Source organism: Pinus tabuliformis, chromosome 4_1 (assembly GCF_031772625.1).
Source record: "Pinus tabuliformis cultivar Carrire ecotype Pingquan chromosome 4_1, CPIR1, whole genome shotgun sequence".
Taxonomy (NCBI): domain Eukaryota; kingdom Viridiplantae; phylum Streptophyta; class Pinopsida; order Pinales; family Pinaceae; genus Pinus; species Pinus tabuliformis.
This window is the reverse complement of record NC_142303.1, coordinates 523,845,203-523,865,967: the sequence shown is the minus strand read 5'-3', so window position 1 is coordinate 523,865,967 and position 20,765 is coordinate 523,845,203. Positions and strand designations below refer to the sequence as shown.

At 39.6% G+C, this 20,765-nt stretch overlaps 1 protein-coding gene across 2 annotated transcripts in view; it reads left to right on the top strand.

Moving 5' to 3' along the window:
- The window catches only part of LOC149176892 (uncharacterized), a 145,081-nt gene that overhangs the window by 21,793 nt on the left and 102,523 nt on the right, over window positions 1–20,765 (top strand). For both annotated transcript variants that reach the window (XM_089423232.1, XM_089423231.1), the window contains exon 3: window positions 16,254–16,347. In XM_089423232.1, coding sequence (XP_089279358.1) covers window positions 16,254–16,347 — 94 coding nt within the window. The remainder of the gene's footprint in view (window positions 1–16,253; window positions 16,348–20,765) is intronic.

Sequence of the window (20,765 nt, the reverse complement as noted above, 5' to 3'; positions counted from 1 at the left end):
TAAGATTAAAACTTGACTTGAGCCACCTTCTAGATCATTCTCACCCATATTTTGATTAATAGCCATTAATATTTTAATTTTCCTAAGTTTAGACTTAGGAACCCCATTAAAAATATTAATTATTTTAATAAAATACAATCCGGGTGGAATTTCACCAAATGGTTTATGGGTTCTTTAGAATTCATGTGCCTTAGCCTCTCCACCAATTTTCATGGCTAGAGCACATCCGATGCTACCAAAAACTAACACCAATCATCTCCCTATTAGGGCTCTAAATGGAGATCTTCAGCAGTTTTCCGGCCCTGATGCCAATTCGTTGATAATTCTGCTTTCACTATTTGATTAAGGAAAATGATACCTTAGTTGTTGAGAAAATCTATTAGCTCCCTAGGAAGAACATATCCATCACTATATCCCACCCACAGGTCAATACCTAATCTAAGTTCTTCTCCATTCCCTACATGCCAAGCAAGTCCGTCTTCAATAATACTAAAGAATCTACAGTGGCCTTCCAGATTGCTGATGCGTTTAAGGTTTTCTTATCCATCCTAGACATCCATTCATCGATTGGAACCGGGTCAATATATTTCCTTTTCACCACTACAGTCACCAGATTATCCATTGATAATAAACGCCACCCAAATTTTGCTGCTAGAGAAGATGCGAAAGATGGAAAGTCCTTTATTCCCTAACCACCCCATGCCTTTGGGAGGGCTATTTTGTCCCATGCTACCCATGGAAGGGTTGCATCCTCCTTTGAATCAGGCCATAAAAATCGACCACAGAGTTTCCCAATCTGGGAGAGAATGCCTTTTGGTACCCAGGTGAGAGCTATCCAATAACTGGAATAGAAATTAGAACTGATTTGATTAATACCAGTCTACCAACTCTCGAAAGTCACTTGAAGCTCCAATGTTTAATATGTTTTTCAATTTTGGCCAGCAACCTTTTCCAGTCCTGCTTTCTATAGGAATCTGGCTTGAGATGGAACCCCAAATATTTAAAACTATCAATCATAGGTTTTGCTTCAAAAGGAGAACCGAGAGTACTCTATTGACCTCAACCATTAAGAGGCCTTCATGAACTATAGAGGATTTTTGAGCATTGATACACATCCCAGTGGCTTTGAGAAACAGATCAGGAGAATGTTTCAGCTGTTGTATATCACCTCTAGATCCGTCACTGAACAGAAGGATGTCATCAACAAACAAGAGATGGGTGATATAAGTATCTATTGCGACTTTGATTACTTTAACTTCTCCTCTTTGTTTAGCAGCAAGAATCAATTGACTTAATCCTTCTGCCGCAAGTAAGAAGAGTAGCAGAGACATAGGGCACCCTGTTTGAGCCCTCTCTGACTGTGGAAAAAAGGGGATGCAACACCATTGATAAGGACAACAAAACTCACATTTGATATGCATCCCATGACCCAGTTCATGAAGCCAATACCGAAGCCCAAATGAGTAAGAAAAAGGCGCAGATATAACCAACTGATTCTGTCATAGGCATTTGAGAGATCAATTTTAACTATCAACGCTCTTCTTTTGCTCCTCTTAATGCTATGCATAGATTTCTGAGCAACCCCTATAGCTTCATGGATTTGTCTGCCATCAAGAAAACCAAATTGTTCCTTAGAAATATTTCTAGAAAGAATTGGTTTCAATCGGATAGCAATGATTTTGGCAATAATTTTATAGAGACAGTTATAGAGTGAGATGGGCCTGAAGTCCTCAAAATTTGTAGGATCATCTGTTTTAGGGATTAAAGCCAGAAAGGTAGAGTTGAAAGGTTCATAAACATAGCCTCTGAGCCTAGATTCCTCCACCACCCCAGTAAGCTCTTCCCCTATAAGCTCAAAGAAGTGTTGAAAGAATTCAACCGTCCAGCCATCAGGTCTTGGACTCTTGTCTTTCTGCATTGATTTAATTACCCCTTCGACTTCACCTTTTGAAACAGGAACCATGAGCATATCATTCTCTTCCTCCTCCACGTATCTAGGGAACAGTTGAGCCACTCGGATGATTTATGCAATTGTAGCTTCTTCTGGAGCTCTAAACAAGCCTTTAAAGTGATCTCTTCCTAGAGTCGCCAGCTCATCAAAAGATTTTGCTGTTCCCCCATCTGCCTGTTTCATTTCCCAAATAGTGTTAATATTTTTCCTGCCCTTTGCATAATTTTGAAAGAACTTAGAGTTTTCGTCCCCAACAACTAGCCAAATAGCTCTGCTTTTGAGCCTCCACTGTTCTTCTATGTCATTAAGAATCTTTCTTTTTGAGTTTTCCAACTGTTTTATCCTTTCCTTTTTCTTGTCTGTCCGGGCTTTCCATGGATTCAAGTGCTTCATCAATACGTTTTAACTCAGCTTCTTCCCTAATATTTTTTTCTTTTGCCCAAATGATTGTTGTCTATTTCATTCTTTTAAGATTTTCCATAAAGATCTGAGCTAAAGAAGAACCCTGATCATGGTCCAGAGGCCTCCAAGTGGCTTTGACTAAATTGTTGTAGCTAAGATCTTTGAGCCAGGAAGGATTAAATTTAAAGGGTGAACCAAGCTTCCTACTGGTCCCTTTCAGCTCCAGGATGATAAGAAAGTGGTCTGAATCACCCCCGATCCAACCCACTGCCTAAAAAAGGGAATTTGATTAACAAGGTCCTCCTTCATAAAAAACAATCCAATCTCTTAGCCACCCTTGCTTCACCCGAGCGCCTGTTTCTCCAGGTAGGTCTGGATTTGATCAGATTTACATCAATAAGCTTGCCCATCATGAGTTTGTTCACAAAGAAATCAGCCAGGGGATCTGCTTGAGCCAAAGGCCCCCATGTCTCAGACATGCCCAACGAAAAATTGAAATCCCCCCTACCACCAAATTGGAGGATTTCATGAAAGATTTAGAGAACAGGGCATTCTAGAAAGAGGCCCTTGTGAAAATTTCTAAACAGAAATTCTATTACTGCAGCAACTGATTTATTTTACCTACTTATTTCTCAATAAGTTACTTACGAAATCCCTTCAGTAAATATTAAAATAAATTCTACTGCAGATGTCACACCATTACACAAACAAATATATGCATGAGAATCAAACACATCAACACAATTATTTTTGGACAATTGTCCCCGGAAAAACCCAATGCGGGAAAACCAGTGCAGCAAAGGAGGGTTTTATTAATCTTCAACAACAATCGCTTTTACAGAAAATTTTTGCATAGACATTGGGAGAAAACACCTGAGACTTTTCTCCGAGACTTTCTGACACCCTGGAGGACTTCCTTTCCCTACTGCGTCATTCTGCTTGGCTTTGCACTGCTCTGTCCTTCTGTACGTCAGCCATTGCGTCTCTATGATCTGCGTCTCCCTCTGCGCTATCTCTCAGAGTCCCTGCGTCACCTCTTCTGAGCTTCCTAACTGCTGCTAATCACCCCCTCTTCCTCCACCCTGCAACTCTCCCTCTGAAATCGATTTCACTCTCTTTGAAAATCAATTTTCCTTGGGATACTGAGTATCTGTTGGTGTATCTCCAAATGACCCTCAAGTCTTTTCTTATACTTTTCCTGTTGACGAATCAACGACTGAGATTAAGTCTCTAATCAACGGCTAAGATTAAAACAGACTTGATCCTCATCTCTTAGAAGCTTCTCATCCTTATCTTTATTAATACCCATTAATATTTTTATTTTCCTAAGTTTAGACTTAGGAGCCCATTAAAAATATTAATTATTTTAATAACTCCTCATCCAGATGGAATTTCTCAAAACGATTTCTAGGTCTTGGAGATCTTATGTGCGTTAGCTTCTCCACCAATTTTCATGGCTAGAGCACTTCCGATGCTAACACAAATCAACACTCCCTCTTCACGAGGAATGTGCTCTAGTAATGCTGCACCACTGAACATCACACTGATCCTCCAGCATCGGTACCTATGCTGATGCTTGGCCTGCTGCCCAACATCCTCTACACTATTGCCTCCTGTACTGCTGGCCATGGCTCTGCTACTGCCATTGCTACATTTGTACTGCAGCACCTCAACATGCTGCCCATAGCACTGCCACTGCTAACTGTTGCACTGCATCCCTTGATACTTATCCATTTCTGCTATTGAAATGGATTCTTTACCATCCCCATCTTCTCCCTGAAATAAACGAACTTTGTTCTTCCTAGGGCCTTGGTGAGGATGTCTGCCACCTGTTCTCTTGTAGGAGTGTAGTTCAACTGTACTGCTCCTCGTTGGACACAGTCTCTGACAAAGTGACACCAAATATCAATGTGCTTCGACCGATCATGAAATACTGGATTCTCAGAGAGCTTGATGCAACTCTGATTATCACACATGATCCTGGTCGCCTCCATCCTTCTTCTGAATAGGTTCACAAGCAATTTTCTAAGCCATATGGCTTCGCATGAAGCTGTGCTAGCGCCCATATATTCTGCTTCAGCTGAGCTCAGAGCTACGAATTTCTGTTTCCTACTGCACCAGGAGGTCATCCCCGATCCAATGTTGAAACAGTACCTAGAGGTACTTTTCCGATCTACTGAACTTCCAGCCCAATCTGCATCAGTAAACCCACTCAGTCTGATATCATTACTTCTGGTGTACAATAGTCCATACTCGATTGTTCCCTATATATATCTGAGAACATGTTTGGCTGCTGCCCAATGCGCCCTCTTAGGTTCCACCATGAATTGACTGAGGGTGTTGACAATGTAACAAATGTTTGGCCTGGTATTGACCAGATACATCAAGGACCCTATGAGCTACCTGTATAAGGTGGGATCAACATCTTTGTCTTCTGATGCATCAATTTTCTTCCAGTTGGTGATCATTGGAGTAGCCATAGGCCTACAGTCCTGCATCCTGAATCTCTTCAGGATTTCTGTAGCATATCTCCCTTGTCCAAGGAAGATCTCACCCTTCTACTGCCAAACTTCCAACCCCAGGAAATAATGCATCTGTCCCAAATCCTTCATGTTGAATTCTGTGGCTAGATTCTTCTTGCAGTCCTCGATGAGCCTGGATGATCCTGTTAGGAAGAGATCATCCACATATAATACTAGGACTAGAGGCTCATTCTCTACAACCAGATAGTAGAGATTGGGATCTGCATCACTCTTGACGAACCCCATCTTCTACAAGTAGCCATCAATTCGACCATACCATGCTCTAGGTGCCTATTTGAGCCCATACAAGGCTTTCTTCAATCTGCATACATGAGATTTCTTCTCATGTGTCTCAAAGCCTTCTGGCTGTTCAATGTATACTTCCTCTTCTATCACCCCGTTCAAGAATGTCGTTTTGACATCCATCTGATGAATCTCCCACCCCATCTGTGCTGCAAGAGATATCACGGTTCTAATAGATGTATACCTGGCTACTGGGGCGAAGGTCTCTTCGTAGTCTATTCCTTCCTTTTGAGCATACCCCTTAGCCACAAACCTGGCTTTGTATTTTTCCACACTGCCGTCTGTAGCGTATTTGATCTTGTAGATCCATCTCGAACCTACCACTGATCTGTCCTGAGGCCTAGGCACTACTTCCCAGACATCATTCACCATTATAGAGTTGTATTCCTCCACCATCGCATCCATCCAAACTTGATGCTGAACGACCTCCTGAAAACTGGAAGGTTCCCCAACCTGAGCTACTAAGGCCTGATATCTGTCTGGCTGTCTTCGCTCCCTTTTACTGTTCCTGGGTGCACCAATGAAATCTTCTGCATCCCGTAGAATCTGTCGGAGTTCCTGGCTCGTTCTTCCTCTGGTAGTAGGTGCATCTGTTAGCTCTTCCTCTTCCTGTGATTCCTCTTGTTCTGAAGGAGAATTCCTATTGCTGGCTTCCGCTGGTTGAAGAGGTTTGACTAACGACTCATCTTTTGACTGCTCCTCGGAAGGCATTTCTCGAGATTTTTTGAAGGCCCTGTCTTCCATGAACTTCGCATCTTGCTGAACTACTACCTTCCTGCTCCCTGGAAGATAGATTCTATATGCCTTGGCATTCTCCCTATATCCCACAAGATATCCTTTCTCTGTTGTCTGATCTAACTTCTTCCTCTTCTCCTCGGGTATATGACAATATGCTAAATTCCCAAATATCCTGAAATGACCAACTTTAGGTGCCTTCCCGGTGAAGACCTGCTCTGGAGTAATCTTGCCCAATGCCCTATGAGGAGTTCTGTTCTGGACATAGATTGCCATGTTGCATGCTTCTGCCCACAGGAATTTTGGCATATCCTGATCATACATCATAGCCCTAGCTGCTTCCACAATAATCCTGTTCTTTCTTTCTACTACTCCTTTTTGCTCCGGATTGTAAGGAGCTGTCCACTCTCTTCTGATGCCCTCCCTAGCGCAAAAATCAATGAAGTTCTTGTCGACATACTCTCCACCATTGTCTGAGCGCAACACTTTTATTTTCTTCCCTGTCAAATTCTTCACTAGAGCCTTGAACTCTTTGAATCAACAGAAAACCGCATCCTCGGTTTTCGGAAAATAGATCCAAGTCTTCTTGGAATGGTCATCGATGAAGGTGACGAAGTATTCGGCACCACTAAGAGCCTTTGTGGACATTGGTCCACAAATATTTGAGTGTATCAATCCTAGTACACTCTTGGCCCTATTTTTACTTCTAGGAAATGCTGCTTTGGCAAACTTGCCTAGAGCACACCCTCTGCATACATCATCTCGTTCTGTACTAAGATCTGGAACTCTTGTTACAATTTTCCTGAGAATTCTCAGAGCTCCATGGTGCAAATGTCCCATCCTTATGTGCCATAGTTCATTCAAATCCTTGTCTCCATCACTGCCTATCAGTGCCATTGGTGATTCTAGCTGCAACCTGTACAACCTGTTACTTCTGATTCCGATTTGTACCTTCTTTTTCCAACTCGGGTGTTTGACGTATACTTTCTCCTTAATGAAGAAAACGTCATAGCCCTTGCTTTGAAGTTGAGATACGGAAAGTAAGTTCATCCCCAGTCTTGGCACATGTAGCACATTGGTAGCTTGGAACCGCTCTCCTGTTTCTGTTTGAAAAACTATAGTACCCTTCCCTATTGGAGTACACTTTGCCTTATTCCCCATGGTGATCTGAAAATTCATTCTTTCCTCCTGATAATCTGAGAAACATTCCTGGATTCCTGTCATATGCCAGGAGGCTCCATTGTCTATATACCATACCTCCGATGATGCAGAGCTTGCTACGCAAGTAACTTCTTCTTCCAATTTGGAAGCCAGCATAGAGAAATCGAAATTTCTCTCTTGTGCATTTTTCTAAAAATATGCACGAGTCTCCTGACGTGGATGCCTCTGCATCATGCTCTTGACCCATAATTGATTTTCCCTTTCCGTTTCCGAATCTTTATTCTGATACCATGTGAAAATTTTTAAACAGAAATTTTATTACTGCAGCAATTGATTTATTTTACCTACTTATTTCTCAATAAGTTATTTACGAAATCCCTTTAGTAAATATTAAAATAAATTCTATTGCAGATATCACACCATTACACAGAAACAAATATATGCACAAGAATCAAACACATCAACACAGTAATTTTTGGACAATTGTCCCCAGAAAAACCCAATGCGGGAAAATCAGTGTAGCAGATGAGGGTTTTATTAATCTTCAGTAGCAATTGCTTTTACAGAAAATTTTTGCATAGACACCGGGAGGAAACACCTGAGACTTTTCTCCAAGATTTTCTGACACCTTGGAGGACGTCCTTTCCCTACTGTGTTAGCCTTGCATCATTCTGCTTGGCTCTGCACTGCTCTGTCCTTCTGTGCGTCAGCCATTGTGTCTCTATGATCTGCGTCTCCCTCTGCGCTATCTCTCAGAGTCCCTGCGTCACCTCTTCTGAGCTTCCTGACTATTGCTAATCACCCCCTCTTCCTCCACCCTGCAACTCTCCCTCTGAAATCGATTTCACTCTCTCTGAAAATCGATTTTCCTTGGGATACTGAGTATTTGCTGGTGTATCTCCAAATGACCCTCAAGTCTTCTCTTATACTTTTCCTGTTGATGAATCAATGGTCGAGATTAAGTCTCGAATCAACGACTAAGATTAAAACAAACTTGATCCTCGTCTCTTAGAAGCTTCTCATCCCTATTTTTATTAATACCCATTAATATTTTTATTTTCTTAAGTTTAGACTTAGGACCCCATTAAAAATATTAATTATTTTAATAACTCCTCATCCGAATGGAATTTCTCAAAACGATTTCTGGGTCTTGGAGATCTTATGTGCCTTAGCTTCTCCACCAATTTTCATGGCTAGAGCACATCCGATGCTACCACAAATCAACATCCCTGTCCTGACATGACCTGTAGATGTTGAGGCGAGAGAGCTCCGTGCATAATTCTGAAGAATAAACCTCAGCCCCCAAAACCAGATCCGATCCCCAGGAATTTAACAACTTAATACTACTATCTCTAAAGCCCAAGGATAGGTCCCCAAATTTTCCCCTTGTATCGACTGTCACAAAAGACCAACCCGACAACAATTTACAAAGAGAAGTCGTCGCAATCTTTCCATTCCCAAGGGTTTCTTGAAGCATGATAACGTCAAGACTATAGTTTTTGAATAATTCTTTTAAAGCTAGCTTCTTACGGGTGCTAGCAAACCCTCTGCAATTGAAGGACAAAATAATCATTTGGTAACCACCACAGGGGGTTGCACTGCTCTAAGCGCCCCTTTGAGGGATAATTGTTTTCCATCGGCTATATCCAATTTTTCTTTTAGCTGTGCCTTAGATAAGTTTGATTTCCTACCTCGAGTCTTACAAGGCATTGAAGGCTCCCGGAAACCCCCCAACCCTCCTACAGTAGCTAAAGAGAGGTCCCTGTTGTCCCGAGGACACAAGTTGTAATGAGGAATCCCTGAGGATGGAGAAAGGAGGGTAAAACACTCGGGGCCGGACAGGGAAGGCACAGAGAAATTGGGGTGATGATACTGTCTAGAGAAAAAGACAAGCTACAACTATGAGACACTTCAGACTGTAATGACCTGGATGGCCAGGCCTAGGGAAAACGTCTAATAACGAGTGCAGAGAATCAGATAATGAGGAGAGGGGATGAGAGAAAATACTCGCCGACTAGGGAGCAGGTCCGATGAATTCAACCTCATCTTGAGCCTCCCGTTGCTGATCGAACTCCGACATAATTTGGATCCTAGGCCTCGCAATTTGTTCTTCTTGGACCTCCATAGGCTCCGAATCCCCATCCTGTTGTTCCCCAATCTCCACTGCCTGTACATTAACCTCCTCTTCGACATATGCCCAAGCTTCATAACCTAGCTCACCCCTTTGCCGTCTTCTTCTTCGGAAGCCCAGGGGACAATCACGCACCAGATGCCCATGTTTATGGCAACGATGGCATCAGAAAGGCAACTGCTCGTAGTCGATAATCTGGGAGTACAAATACCCCTGAAGCTGAAGCTGAATTTTTTCGGCCAAACCCTCTCTTGGATCTAGTCTTACTAGAATTCGGGCCACATTCCTGCTCTTTGCCTCCAAAAAAGACATATCAACTTCAAGAAAATTCCCAATTTGTTACCTATGGTCTTGTTGACCACTACGTGTCAACGACCCATAGCAGTACACCCCCTTTTTTTGCAAAAGGGATAGTGCCTGATCGATGTGTCAGTGCCGTCCAACTGTCATCATCAACCTGATTTCCAAGGTGTTATGTAAACCCTTTCTGCATGTGTATAATGTAAATAATCTCAGCAGATCCATGTCATGTATGTAACGACCTAGGTAAACCTACTTTTCTAGTGACGATCTCCATTTTGGGAGGTTTTTTGTCTCACCGATCCATTCTCGGATGGTCGATAGAGTTTTCCTCCAGTCTTACCCCAAAGCTGGAATGGATTTTGTCGCTAGGATCTTAGGTGAGTCCTAGTGTTCTAGATTGAGTCTATGTAAAAGTGATTTGGGAATAATCCTAACTATTTGGTTAGGTTATTTTATTACAAATTGCTTGGTTTGCTGGATTATATTTGTGTTGCAGAAATGGGTGAGGATATATTACAAATGGGTTTTCCCCCTTGTGATGTAAAAAATATGAAAATCATGATGTAAAGTGTCTTGAGGGTTGGAAAAATAATTTATCCCCTCATAGGTTAATTAATTAAATTTTCTGGCCGAAAATGAATTAAAATCCTAAGCCAAAATTTTAATCAATTCTAGGTCTTAGGTAAATTCAAATTCTCCAAAGACAAAATTCGTCGATCCTAAAAAATTAAATTTTAAAAGGTCCCAAGACTAAGGTAAATTAATTATTTTGATAAATTTTAAACCTTTGATCCCTAGGGGTTAAGTCAAAGTTTTTGAGTTAATTAAAATGCATTTAATTGAAAAATCCGAATTTTTTTGAGTTAATTAAAATGCATTTAATTGAAAAATTCGAATTTCCTCAAGAATTAAATATTTCGACGGATGAGATTAAAAATATTTTTAATCTTCATCAACGGTCAAGATAGCTTTGACGAGGATCACTCGAACTAGCCGTTGGAGGATTTATCTTTAAATAGGAAGTCATTTGTCAGTCGATCCATCCGACTTTGAGTCGTGTGCTTTTAGCAAAAAGCTCTTGTGTAATCTTTTTCTGGATAATAAAGAAAGACTTTGGGGTTAAGTTCTGCTTGTGTTACTTTTCATGGAAATACTGTAAGATGCGTCGTTTTCATGCATAATTTTTTCTAAAGCCATTGATGATAGCTTCTGAAGAGTGATTTGAATACAAGTATCTTGCTCAATCGTTGGGGTTTGAATAATAATCTAAATTTTGAACGTAATAGCAGGTACCTCTATTTGTCTGAGTTTTATTATTATTTTCTCGCCCTATTTTTAATGGTTGGATCGAGTTTTGCAGGGAAATCTTGATTTTAGATCCTCGGGCGTTAGGAGAAGTTTTCAGTTGGACCAGCCAACTCCCGATCTGTGTTTCCTAAAGAGCCTAGCTAAATTAGCTTCGGGCTTATCATAAGATTTTACTGGTGATACACGAAGGGTTTTGAGTTAGCGCTTTTAAAATCTAAAAATCTTTTAATTTATGTGCAACATAATGATAGATCTGGATGATTAGAGCCCGCAGTTTGTAAATTTTGTAATTATTTTTCTAACATGGGTTTTTCTGGGTTTAAGTTTTTATCATTGTATATATCATTTGGGTGTTTTCTTGTTGTCGTGCAGCTACAGATCTGAGGAAGAAATTTGTGTAGAGTCCAGATCTAGGCTTTGGAGGGTAAGACCTGGATCTTTGGGGTTTATCAACATAATTTTCCAGGGATATTATTTCATTTTTTTTGCTTTCCAAGGGTTTGAAAATTTTAAATCTGGAAATATTTATAAGGGTTTCAAGGAAATCTGAAGCAAAAGGATTCACCATTTTAATCAGAATATCTGGAAATTTTCTTAGGTTTTTAGCTACCATTTTTCTCCTGTCTACTGCTGTATTGAGCCTCCATTTTCTGCTGTGTTTTTCCCCTCCAGAAAATTTCAAAATTTTTTGTTGTTGTTGTCTGCATTTTGGGGTTTCTGGAAAAATTCGACTTTCTTTGCTGCCTGAGGTCTTCATTTTTTCCTTGCTGCCATACTTTGTTGTGTTTGCCTTTCTCTGCTCCAAAGCTGCAACATCTCCCGTGGCTCCCTTTGCTTTCTCCTCTCGCTGGCTGCCAAAAACTCCAACTCTTTCATTTCTCGGCAAATCCAATGCTACCCATCTGCGGCCTTCCTCACCCATCTGCGTTCCTCCTTTCTTCCAACTCTCCTCATCTAATCTGAATTCCTTGCCTTCAACCTGCAAACTCTTTCGATCCTGCTTCAATCTGCCCGCATTCTCCTTTCCCTCATTGCTGCTACTGCTCTTTCCGTCCCTCTTCCCTGCAGCATTCCCGTAGTCCATTCCTTTCGCAGCGGTCCAAATGCTACCTGCATTAAACCCTCACTCCTGCCGCCATCAACTGCTCCATCTCCCTTTGTTACTCCTCAACTTGCAAATCCTCATCCGTGGCTCCTTCGTCCCTTTCGCTGTCCGCAGTCTCCCCTGTCTACCCACTGCCTCTTTGAACTCCTCTCTTCCCTCTCGGCTGCATACTCCTTGTGCTCCCTTGTTATCGCTGTTGCTTCTCTTCGAACCTGCAAAGACCAAAAACAATTCGATTTTTTTTTCATTTGTATTGTGTATGCGTTAGGTTAGGTTTAGGTTTTACTTTTTTATTTTTTTAGTTTAGTTAGTTCCTTTTGATTTCATTTGACTTTTTTTACTTTGGTTAACTTATTCATTTTTTTATTTTTTATTTTTATTATTTGTGTTTGTTTAGTTTAGGATTTGCATTAGATTTATTTTATTCTATCTTTTAGATTCATTTTGATTTAAAATTTGATTTTTTGATTTTTATTTTTTGTCTTGTCTTGATTTCACATTTTCTTTTTTACTTATGATTTTTTGATTTTGATTTTGATTTCCTTTCCTTTTATTTTTATTTTTCATTTTTGATTTTGCTTTAAAAAAAAAAATTAAAAAATCTATTTTTTTAAAATTTTTGGTGAGTTTGATTGCTAATGAAATAAATCAAAAGTAGAACTTTCATACTTGAAAAATTTTAATTTTTTATGATTTTTTTAAAATTTGATTAAGGTCTTTTGATTTGATTTTTGTAGTCACATTAAAAATTTCATTTGCCACATTAAGCGTTGCTTCATAAGCTTAGCATTTACCTAAGGGATAATTAACATTCAAATTTAAAGTTCCTTGGTGTCTTTGGTGTTAAGTGCGAAATTTTAATTTTAATGGTAGTGATTTCTCTATTGTCGAGTGCGATTAATGTTTTAAAAAATCATATTGACTATAGGAGAAAGATAAATTCGTCTAAGATTTGGGATTTAATTGCTAGAAACTCTTGCATGATAAAGTTTTGAGCATTCACATTTAATCATTCATGATCGTCACTATTTATAAATTGATTTGGATAACTTGTTTTTTATTTAATCTATGGTTAATTGAATATAAGGCACTGGTTTAAAATCATCTCTATCTTGTGGTTGTGTCTTATTTGTATTAATTGTTTAATCTATCCATCTCAATTGAACAGGACTTGTTCTAAATTCATCAAGTTGTCCATCTTTAAGTCTCCTAGAGCCTATGTTTCACAGGCTATTCTCATTCATTCACCTTAGGGAATACCCCCCTTGACTTGTCTAGGAGAGAGTCTAAATGAAGTGAGTAAGGATTAGAGTGACAACCCTTACTTTGTGCGTTGTCATAGTGCCTAGACACTTTGTGCAACAACAGGTCTTAAAAACGTCCTTTGTCTAGAGCTGCGAGGGCAAAGCCGGAAGTCGAACCCAAATAGGTATCTCTTCTAATTTTTCTCTCTGTGCATCAAAAAGGGAAGCCCATTTCTTGAATAAGATTGGTGATATCCCGAAGCACTAGTTCCGCTCCAACACCCACTCCAGAGTCTCACTCTTGTTGAATTTAACCATGAACCATCCCCTTGCCAATGTGATCACTTCTACTTGTATATCTGGAGCACCTATATCTGGAGCCCCAAACCATGCCTTAGCAATCCATTTATATATATACTTTGATGAATAATGACTTCCCTTTGCTCTTCCAACCAGAATTAATTCAGAGGCTTCCATAGCCTTATCAATTTGTATGTTGACCCAGAGAACAAGATTTGGGCATTCCGCTTTTTTCTTGATTACTCTCCCCTTCTTTCTCTTCGAGCCAGTGGACTGGCCATTCTTGGCTGATACTGAGTTAGACTTCCCTTCCCGAGCATGGGTCGCTTCCTCAATATTCAACCCTAATCGATCCTCCGCCGACACATTCTGAAAGAAGAACTCCCCAAGATCTATAGACTGCCCCTCCACTTTTGGGCTAAAATTCAGAGTCCTCGCCCCTGCCCCTGCCCCTAGAGGGTTGAGACCCAAAACCTCTTCATGCTCGAAACCCTGAAAATTTAATGAGGGACCGCGACTTCGTTCCTTCACAAGGTCCACAAAAAAACTGTGCACTGCTCCTTCCTTAAGTGCCCGGTTTTCTGGGATAAAACACTTCCTTGTCGCACCAATAAGGCTGTGAAATTGATGGGGTTCGTGTGTCTCATCCTCCCTCTATCTCAGAGCTAATTTGCATGCGACAATTCTGTTCAATCTTTGGGCCAAGCCCAGTTCATTTGACCGAGGATCCTTAACCAGGCAGGACTTGAGTCCCTCATTCCCCCATAGACCACTCCTTTTGACTATATCTTCCAGGCCTCCCGAAAAATTGACAGATTTTGGAAAAACCGAGGGAGTTTTAGGACTTACCAGGAGTTCTGCCGACACCCCTACGGCGAGATCCGCCGATTCCGTTGTTGTCGCTTGACCTTCCTGAGTACTGATGTTAGAAACCAACATTCCACAGGTGAAGAGATGGGTTTTCCTTCCTCCAGGAACCCTAAACCACCTCCAGAGTTCCAATCTAACATCGTTAATCCCATTTTGCCAGCTGGGGATCTAGGTAGAAGTTTTACCTTGTCCAAATTTTGTTGAGCTGGCTCCAAACCCCGAACAAATAGGATGTCTTTTGGCTCGGGCTCCAGATCGACACAATCCCTTGGACTGACCATTTCCTCTGCATGATGGTGAGAGTAAAAATGTAACCGCTCCTGCAGTTGTTCTCCCCTGGTAAAGGCGCATGTTGCTGAGGATTAACCAAAAAAATGACCGAGTGAACTTCCTTCCCTTGCAGCGTCGTGGCTTAGACTCCTCCGATTTCCAAAAGGCGCCGGTTCCCATGTGCATCCACCTGCTGCCAGTTATGGGTCAGGTGTTGATTAAGCCCTATCGTCGGATGACATCCGTGCGGCTAAGTCTACCTCCCTTCATCGATCTTAATGCATGCGCAGACTGAAACCCTAACCTCCATTGAAACCCTCCCCGCACCACTTATCATTGTTGCTACAAGTTTCAAGTTTACATTTCCATTTGCAAATCAATTTACTCTTACTTTATGCAAACATCTCTATTATTTTTAGCAAACTTTGATACATTTAGCTTGACACTTGTCTAAATAATTCATGCTTTATTGTTATGCCACATTTCCATTTTGAGTATATTGAAGCATTGTGTATTGGACAAGTTTATTTTCCAAAGCAACTATTTACTTCATGTCAAGCTAATCTTATTTACAGCAGTGTTTAAATGAATAGAATGAAAAGAATGCATGCCGTAAGCCAATCTTTCACATGCAGTGACAGAAAAGTTTGTGAAGTCGGGGGTGGAAGAAGGGTGATGGTGTACTGTCCCTGCAATCTGTCAAAAAGGTGTCTAACTTCACTAACAGTGACCTGAAACCCCCTTTTATCGAAGCAAGCAGAAAAATTGACATAAAGAATGCACCCTAAGAAAGAGGGAGGAAGAATATTGAACTGGAGGAGTACTTGCCTTATTTCCCAAAATAAAACAGTATGCATGGGCATCTGCCATCTAACTTGCTACTTCAATAATACCTGCTGAGAATACCCCAAAAACAGAGCACTGATTTTGTTCTAAACAATGGAGAAACCACTTAGAACAATCTTATCAATACTGTGTATAATTATAATATATATTTTTATCTCTTCTAGTCATGTGCTTCAAGTTATCACTTGACTATTAATTCGATCTACTAAGCAAAAAATATTGGAAGCTTTATCCCTGATATTCCTCCCTGTGGGCCATTTGAACTATGCCATTTGCAAATTTTAGGTTTACAGCTGGGGTTTCACTGTGTTATCAAGTGAACTTTGGATTGATATGGAGTCTATGGCAGCATACCATGTAATTGCATCAAGTTGAAAATTCACTTAAAATGATCAATATTTATCACAGAAAACTGATTCTTGTCTAAATGCTTAGTAGGCCGTTTTCCTGGCACATATGCAGGAATTCTATCCAATAGACTATTTTTATGGGTTGATTGTTTAACCTTTACATTTTTCAATCATTTCATCTCAAAGATCTTGGAAGACAATGTCACATGCAGAACTATTTTCTTTGTAAATGTTGAGCATGGCATTTTCCAGGCACATATGCAAAATTTCTTTCCAATTGACCATTTTTATAAGTTGATTGGTTAATCCTTGTTATATTTTTCAATCATCTCCTCACAAAGATCTTGAAATACAGTGCTATTTTAAAATTTTATGGTTGTGACGAGGCTCACTATCAGGAGAAAATATTTTGTGTTTATGTTATCTTGATTTATGTTTATGGTTTGTTGCAGGTGAAACGACCATTATTTTTTCCGTGCTTTGGTGTTATGAGGAGGGAAAAGCATATGTTGCTGCCTTTAGTGACAGATGTGGTGATTGAGCAAGGTACTTGAGAAACTGACATTGATTGCTAGTTTGAATTGCTGTAAATGTAATTCAATGTTTTGTCTATGCACAATATGTCTCCTGTAATAAGGAATCATTTCTACATATAGAATGTCATTTTATTTTACACAAAGACAGTAGAACCGTGACAATTAGGATTGGTTCCCAATTCTTTTTTGATTAGCTGGATTTTGTTGCTGCTTGTGTGGCCAAGGCCAGAAACCTGAATTGTATTAATCCCTTCGGTACATACCATTCCAATTAGCTGGGTTGTACATCTTACTGGCATGGATCTCATTATAACCCTTGATGTCAACAATGCATTTCAAACTTCATTACTACCTTATGGCCTTTCCCACATATGGCTTATGCTATACTTTCTACGTTTTTTCAGTTTTTCACTTTGGTTTTATAACCGAACATACTTTTTTCCGAGACTATTGATTTTAGACTGATGGTGGTAGATTTCGTGAGGAACATTCTCATTTAGCTATTAATTCTTCTCTAAAGATAGTGGTGACTCCTGTATTGTTTGGCAAGTGCAACTCCCAAGGTGAAAGGGAGATCTGGGAGGCCTGAAGCATGATTGTCCACTTGTATTTGCATGATTTAACAATTCATCTAGAGGAAACCTTGTCCATTCGTGGTATTTGGTTTAAACAATAACAAAAAAGATGTTTTGTTTTATATTCAAAAGTACATAGCTTTGACCAAACCACTTTGGCTTTAGATTTTCATGACTACCTTTTGTTGGACATATTTTAAGTTGTTGCCTTTTTTCTCTTTCTTTTTCCTTTTCCTTTTTATTTTCCTCATGAGTTTCAAATTAGTTTTGTTGTCATCTTCTTCAAAATCCGTGGTGGTTATTTCTGTTTGCCCTCCTTTAGATGGGCTCATTTTTCCTCTTTGATTTTGATGATTCATTTTGGTTTGTGTAGTATTTACACCATCTTCGGCTTTTTCTTCTGCTTGTGTCTTGTTTGTTATGTAGTCCTTGTCTTCTATATGGTCCTTTTGTTGCCTTCTCACTTGATTTTTCTTGTTTGACTCTTCATTCGAGGATGAGTATGAGGAGAAGTCAAATTCCTTTACTTTTGCTTGGCTAACCTGAAGTTTTCTAATTCCTCCTCTTTTCTTTTTCTGAGATCCTCCTGTTTGAGCTAAAGGGCAAGAAAAGAGAGCATAATGGAGATCATGACAAAGATTACAAGAAAAGCTCAAGTTTTAATAATCAAGAGTTTGGTTCTAGCTACAATCAACCATGTTTAGTGTCATTTCAGTCAGAAGTCCTTAACTTACATCTGTCTCCATTCAAATTATGGCATCGGAAAGTACCACATTGCTTGGAAGAGGACCAATGGATAAAAGAGACCTCCTGATTGGTTCCCAATTCTTTCTTGATTAGCTGGATTTTGTTGCTTCTTGTGTGGCCAAGGCCAGAAACCTGAATTGTATACATCCCTTAGGTACATACCATTCCAATTAGCTGGGTTGTACGTCTTACTGGCATGGATCACATTATAACCCTTGATGTCAATAGTGCATTTCAAACTTCATTACTACCTTAGGGCCTTTTGCACATATGGCTTATGCTATACTTTCTACGTTTTTTCAGTTTTTCACTTTGGTTTTATAACTGAACACACTATTTGCTGAGACTATTGATTTTAGACTGATGGTGGTAGATTTCGTGAGTAACATTCTCATTTAGCTATTAATTCTTCTCTAAAGATAGTGGTGACTCTTGTATTGTTTGGCAAGTGCAACTCCCAAGGTGAAAGGGAGATCTAGGAGGCCTAAAGCGTGATTGTCCACTTGTATTTGCATGATTCAACAATTCATCTAGAGGAAACCTTGTCCATTCGTGGTATTCGGTTTATGTAGTGACCGTACTAAGTTAAAGAGCCATTACTGAAACTGTAAAGATTACTGAAACTGTGAAACTGTAAAGATTACTGAAAGAGTTTGAAATTGTATTAATTGATTTGATGAAGTACTTACCTGGTCTGCTACGGATGTTGCGATGAAGATGCTTCAGAACTTCTCCAGCGCTCTCGTTACCGAATGACCAAAAACCACCCAGCCAAACCGAGTATACCTAGATACTCAATCCAGTATGCTTCTCAACCGATGCATACCGTTCCCCCGTGCCCAGAAACTTCAAAACAAGCAAGGCTCAATAGTTCCGGATTATAAGCAGTATGTATAAATTTCCTCTCCTTCCTCCTGTCCCCGTCTTCCGCTTCGGCCTCTCCTTATGTACTGTTCATTAGTGGTGGTCGCTCCCTCCACCAACGAGCCCACCGCTTCCCTTCTTAGCGACACCTCCTCAAAATCCTGAGTCGTATCTTTCTTTTAAGGATATATTGACATGTGTGATTTTGCTTTGATTAAAATTTTATTTGTTTAATTAAAATGTCCTAAGTTCACACATAGGAACTTTATTTTGATTTAATTTATCCCTTTAATAATTTATTGACATACTTTATTAAAATTCTGAGATAGATAATTATATAACTTGATTTTTAAGAATTCACATAATTCTTTACATTTATTTTCTTTATAACCCTTTTACTTTATACTTTTAAACTTAATATCATTGGTAATCGCTCATTAATCATGAGGCATTAAGTAATATGTGCTGATGGGTGAATGCGACTTTTCTATTTGAAGGAGTGTCAGGATATTTAATATTTTAGGTAATTTAGAATATAGTTACTAGTGCAGTGCATGCGATACATGCATATGTAGCTATCATATGCATGCATCGTATGCATGCTAATATTCTCGTGCTCTCTATATTAATGATGGGTCACTACAGTTTAAACCGATGTTGCAAAGCGGGGACTTTTTTTGGAAGCGGGGACGCGGAAGCATCATTTTTCAAAAATCTAGGAAGCGAAGCGTCTCGGAAGCATCTACTATGTATATATATTTATATTTTTTTTGCAGCATTTATATTCAAAACAAACATCCCAAATACCAAATTAGTTGTAGAAGACATGAAAACATGCATATTTTTACATAAATCAAGATAGATAAGGCATCCATGATTCCATTGTACATCAATGATTAATTATTCGAGCATCAACCATCTATATTCTAGCAATTACAAACATACGTCAATTTTTTAAGCATATTATAAAACATAAAACATATAGCATATTATCTAGCTAGTGAGCAACTGTCAACATTTGTCATGTCCAAAATTCAAATAATAATGTTTACAAAATAGGCCACTTGGTCACCGCCAAGAAAAAAAGGTTCAAATTCACAACAAGCCTACAAGTCTAATGATTAATCTATGACAAAAGTAGTAAATTGTGAATAAATCTACTGATCTCTCCTCCCACCAGGTAGAAAATGTGGCGGTGGGCCTCCATGTGGTGGCAATGAAGAAGGTGCCTGTGGAAGTTGTGGGAGTGATATTGAAATTGATGAAGACGAAGCCCTTTCTGTTGGTGTTGAACCATGGAACTTGGGAACCAAGGGATTAGATGGGGGTGGCATCTCAACTCGATCATCATCATCCTGGAATCGCTCAAAAAATTCATACAAAAAAAACTAGTTAGCAAAAAAAATTTAAAACAGGAATTAGAGAAATTCTTTATAAGCAAAATTCATACCACAATGGACATACTTGGATAAGAGCATCCTCTAATTGTTCTAATCGCAACACTCCATCCTCCAAATTCGGCTCCTTTGGATTCCTGTCCCAAACCTTAAGGTCTCTATCAGTCTTTGCATCATCGCAGTAATGGAACAACAATCACAAGTTGTAATGAGCATAAACCAAGCTCTTTGCCCGATCTAAACTCAATTTGTTCCTTTTAACACTGTGGATGAAAGAATAAGAGCTCCAACACCTCTCTGCAGAAGAAGTGTTTACCACCTGTGATAGCCCCTGCAATGCCAAAGTCTGTAGAAGTGGAGTAGCACCTCCGTGCATGTTCCACCACTCAAGAGAAGAAAAAGTCTCTCGATCTCTAATTGCATGCATGCTCCCAAATGGACCAGTGCTAAGCGTATAGTTTCTCAACTGTCTCCGTACCATGGCAGCCTCCTCCTCATCAGGGACTCATTTACTCAATGCAATCATATAATTTTTGTGAATCTCTTGATCTAGGTGTGGTGTCCTCCTGCTCCCCCCCCAGGTGCTGGTGTTGAAGGCCATGATGGATGATAGTATTTAGTTGTCAAAACGTATACTAATGCATGCAATGGAACATTTAGCATTTCCCATTGGTTTTCCACCTCTGCACGAATATAATTGTACAAGGTGATATCTCTAGGCTCAACAATGTCTTTAATTTGCTTCAACATGCTATCCATTTGCTCATACACCTCCCCAATTATTGGTCGATCTGAATCTCCAATTTTGATCATGTAATAAATTAGTTTGGTGAATTGCAAAACAT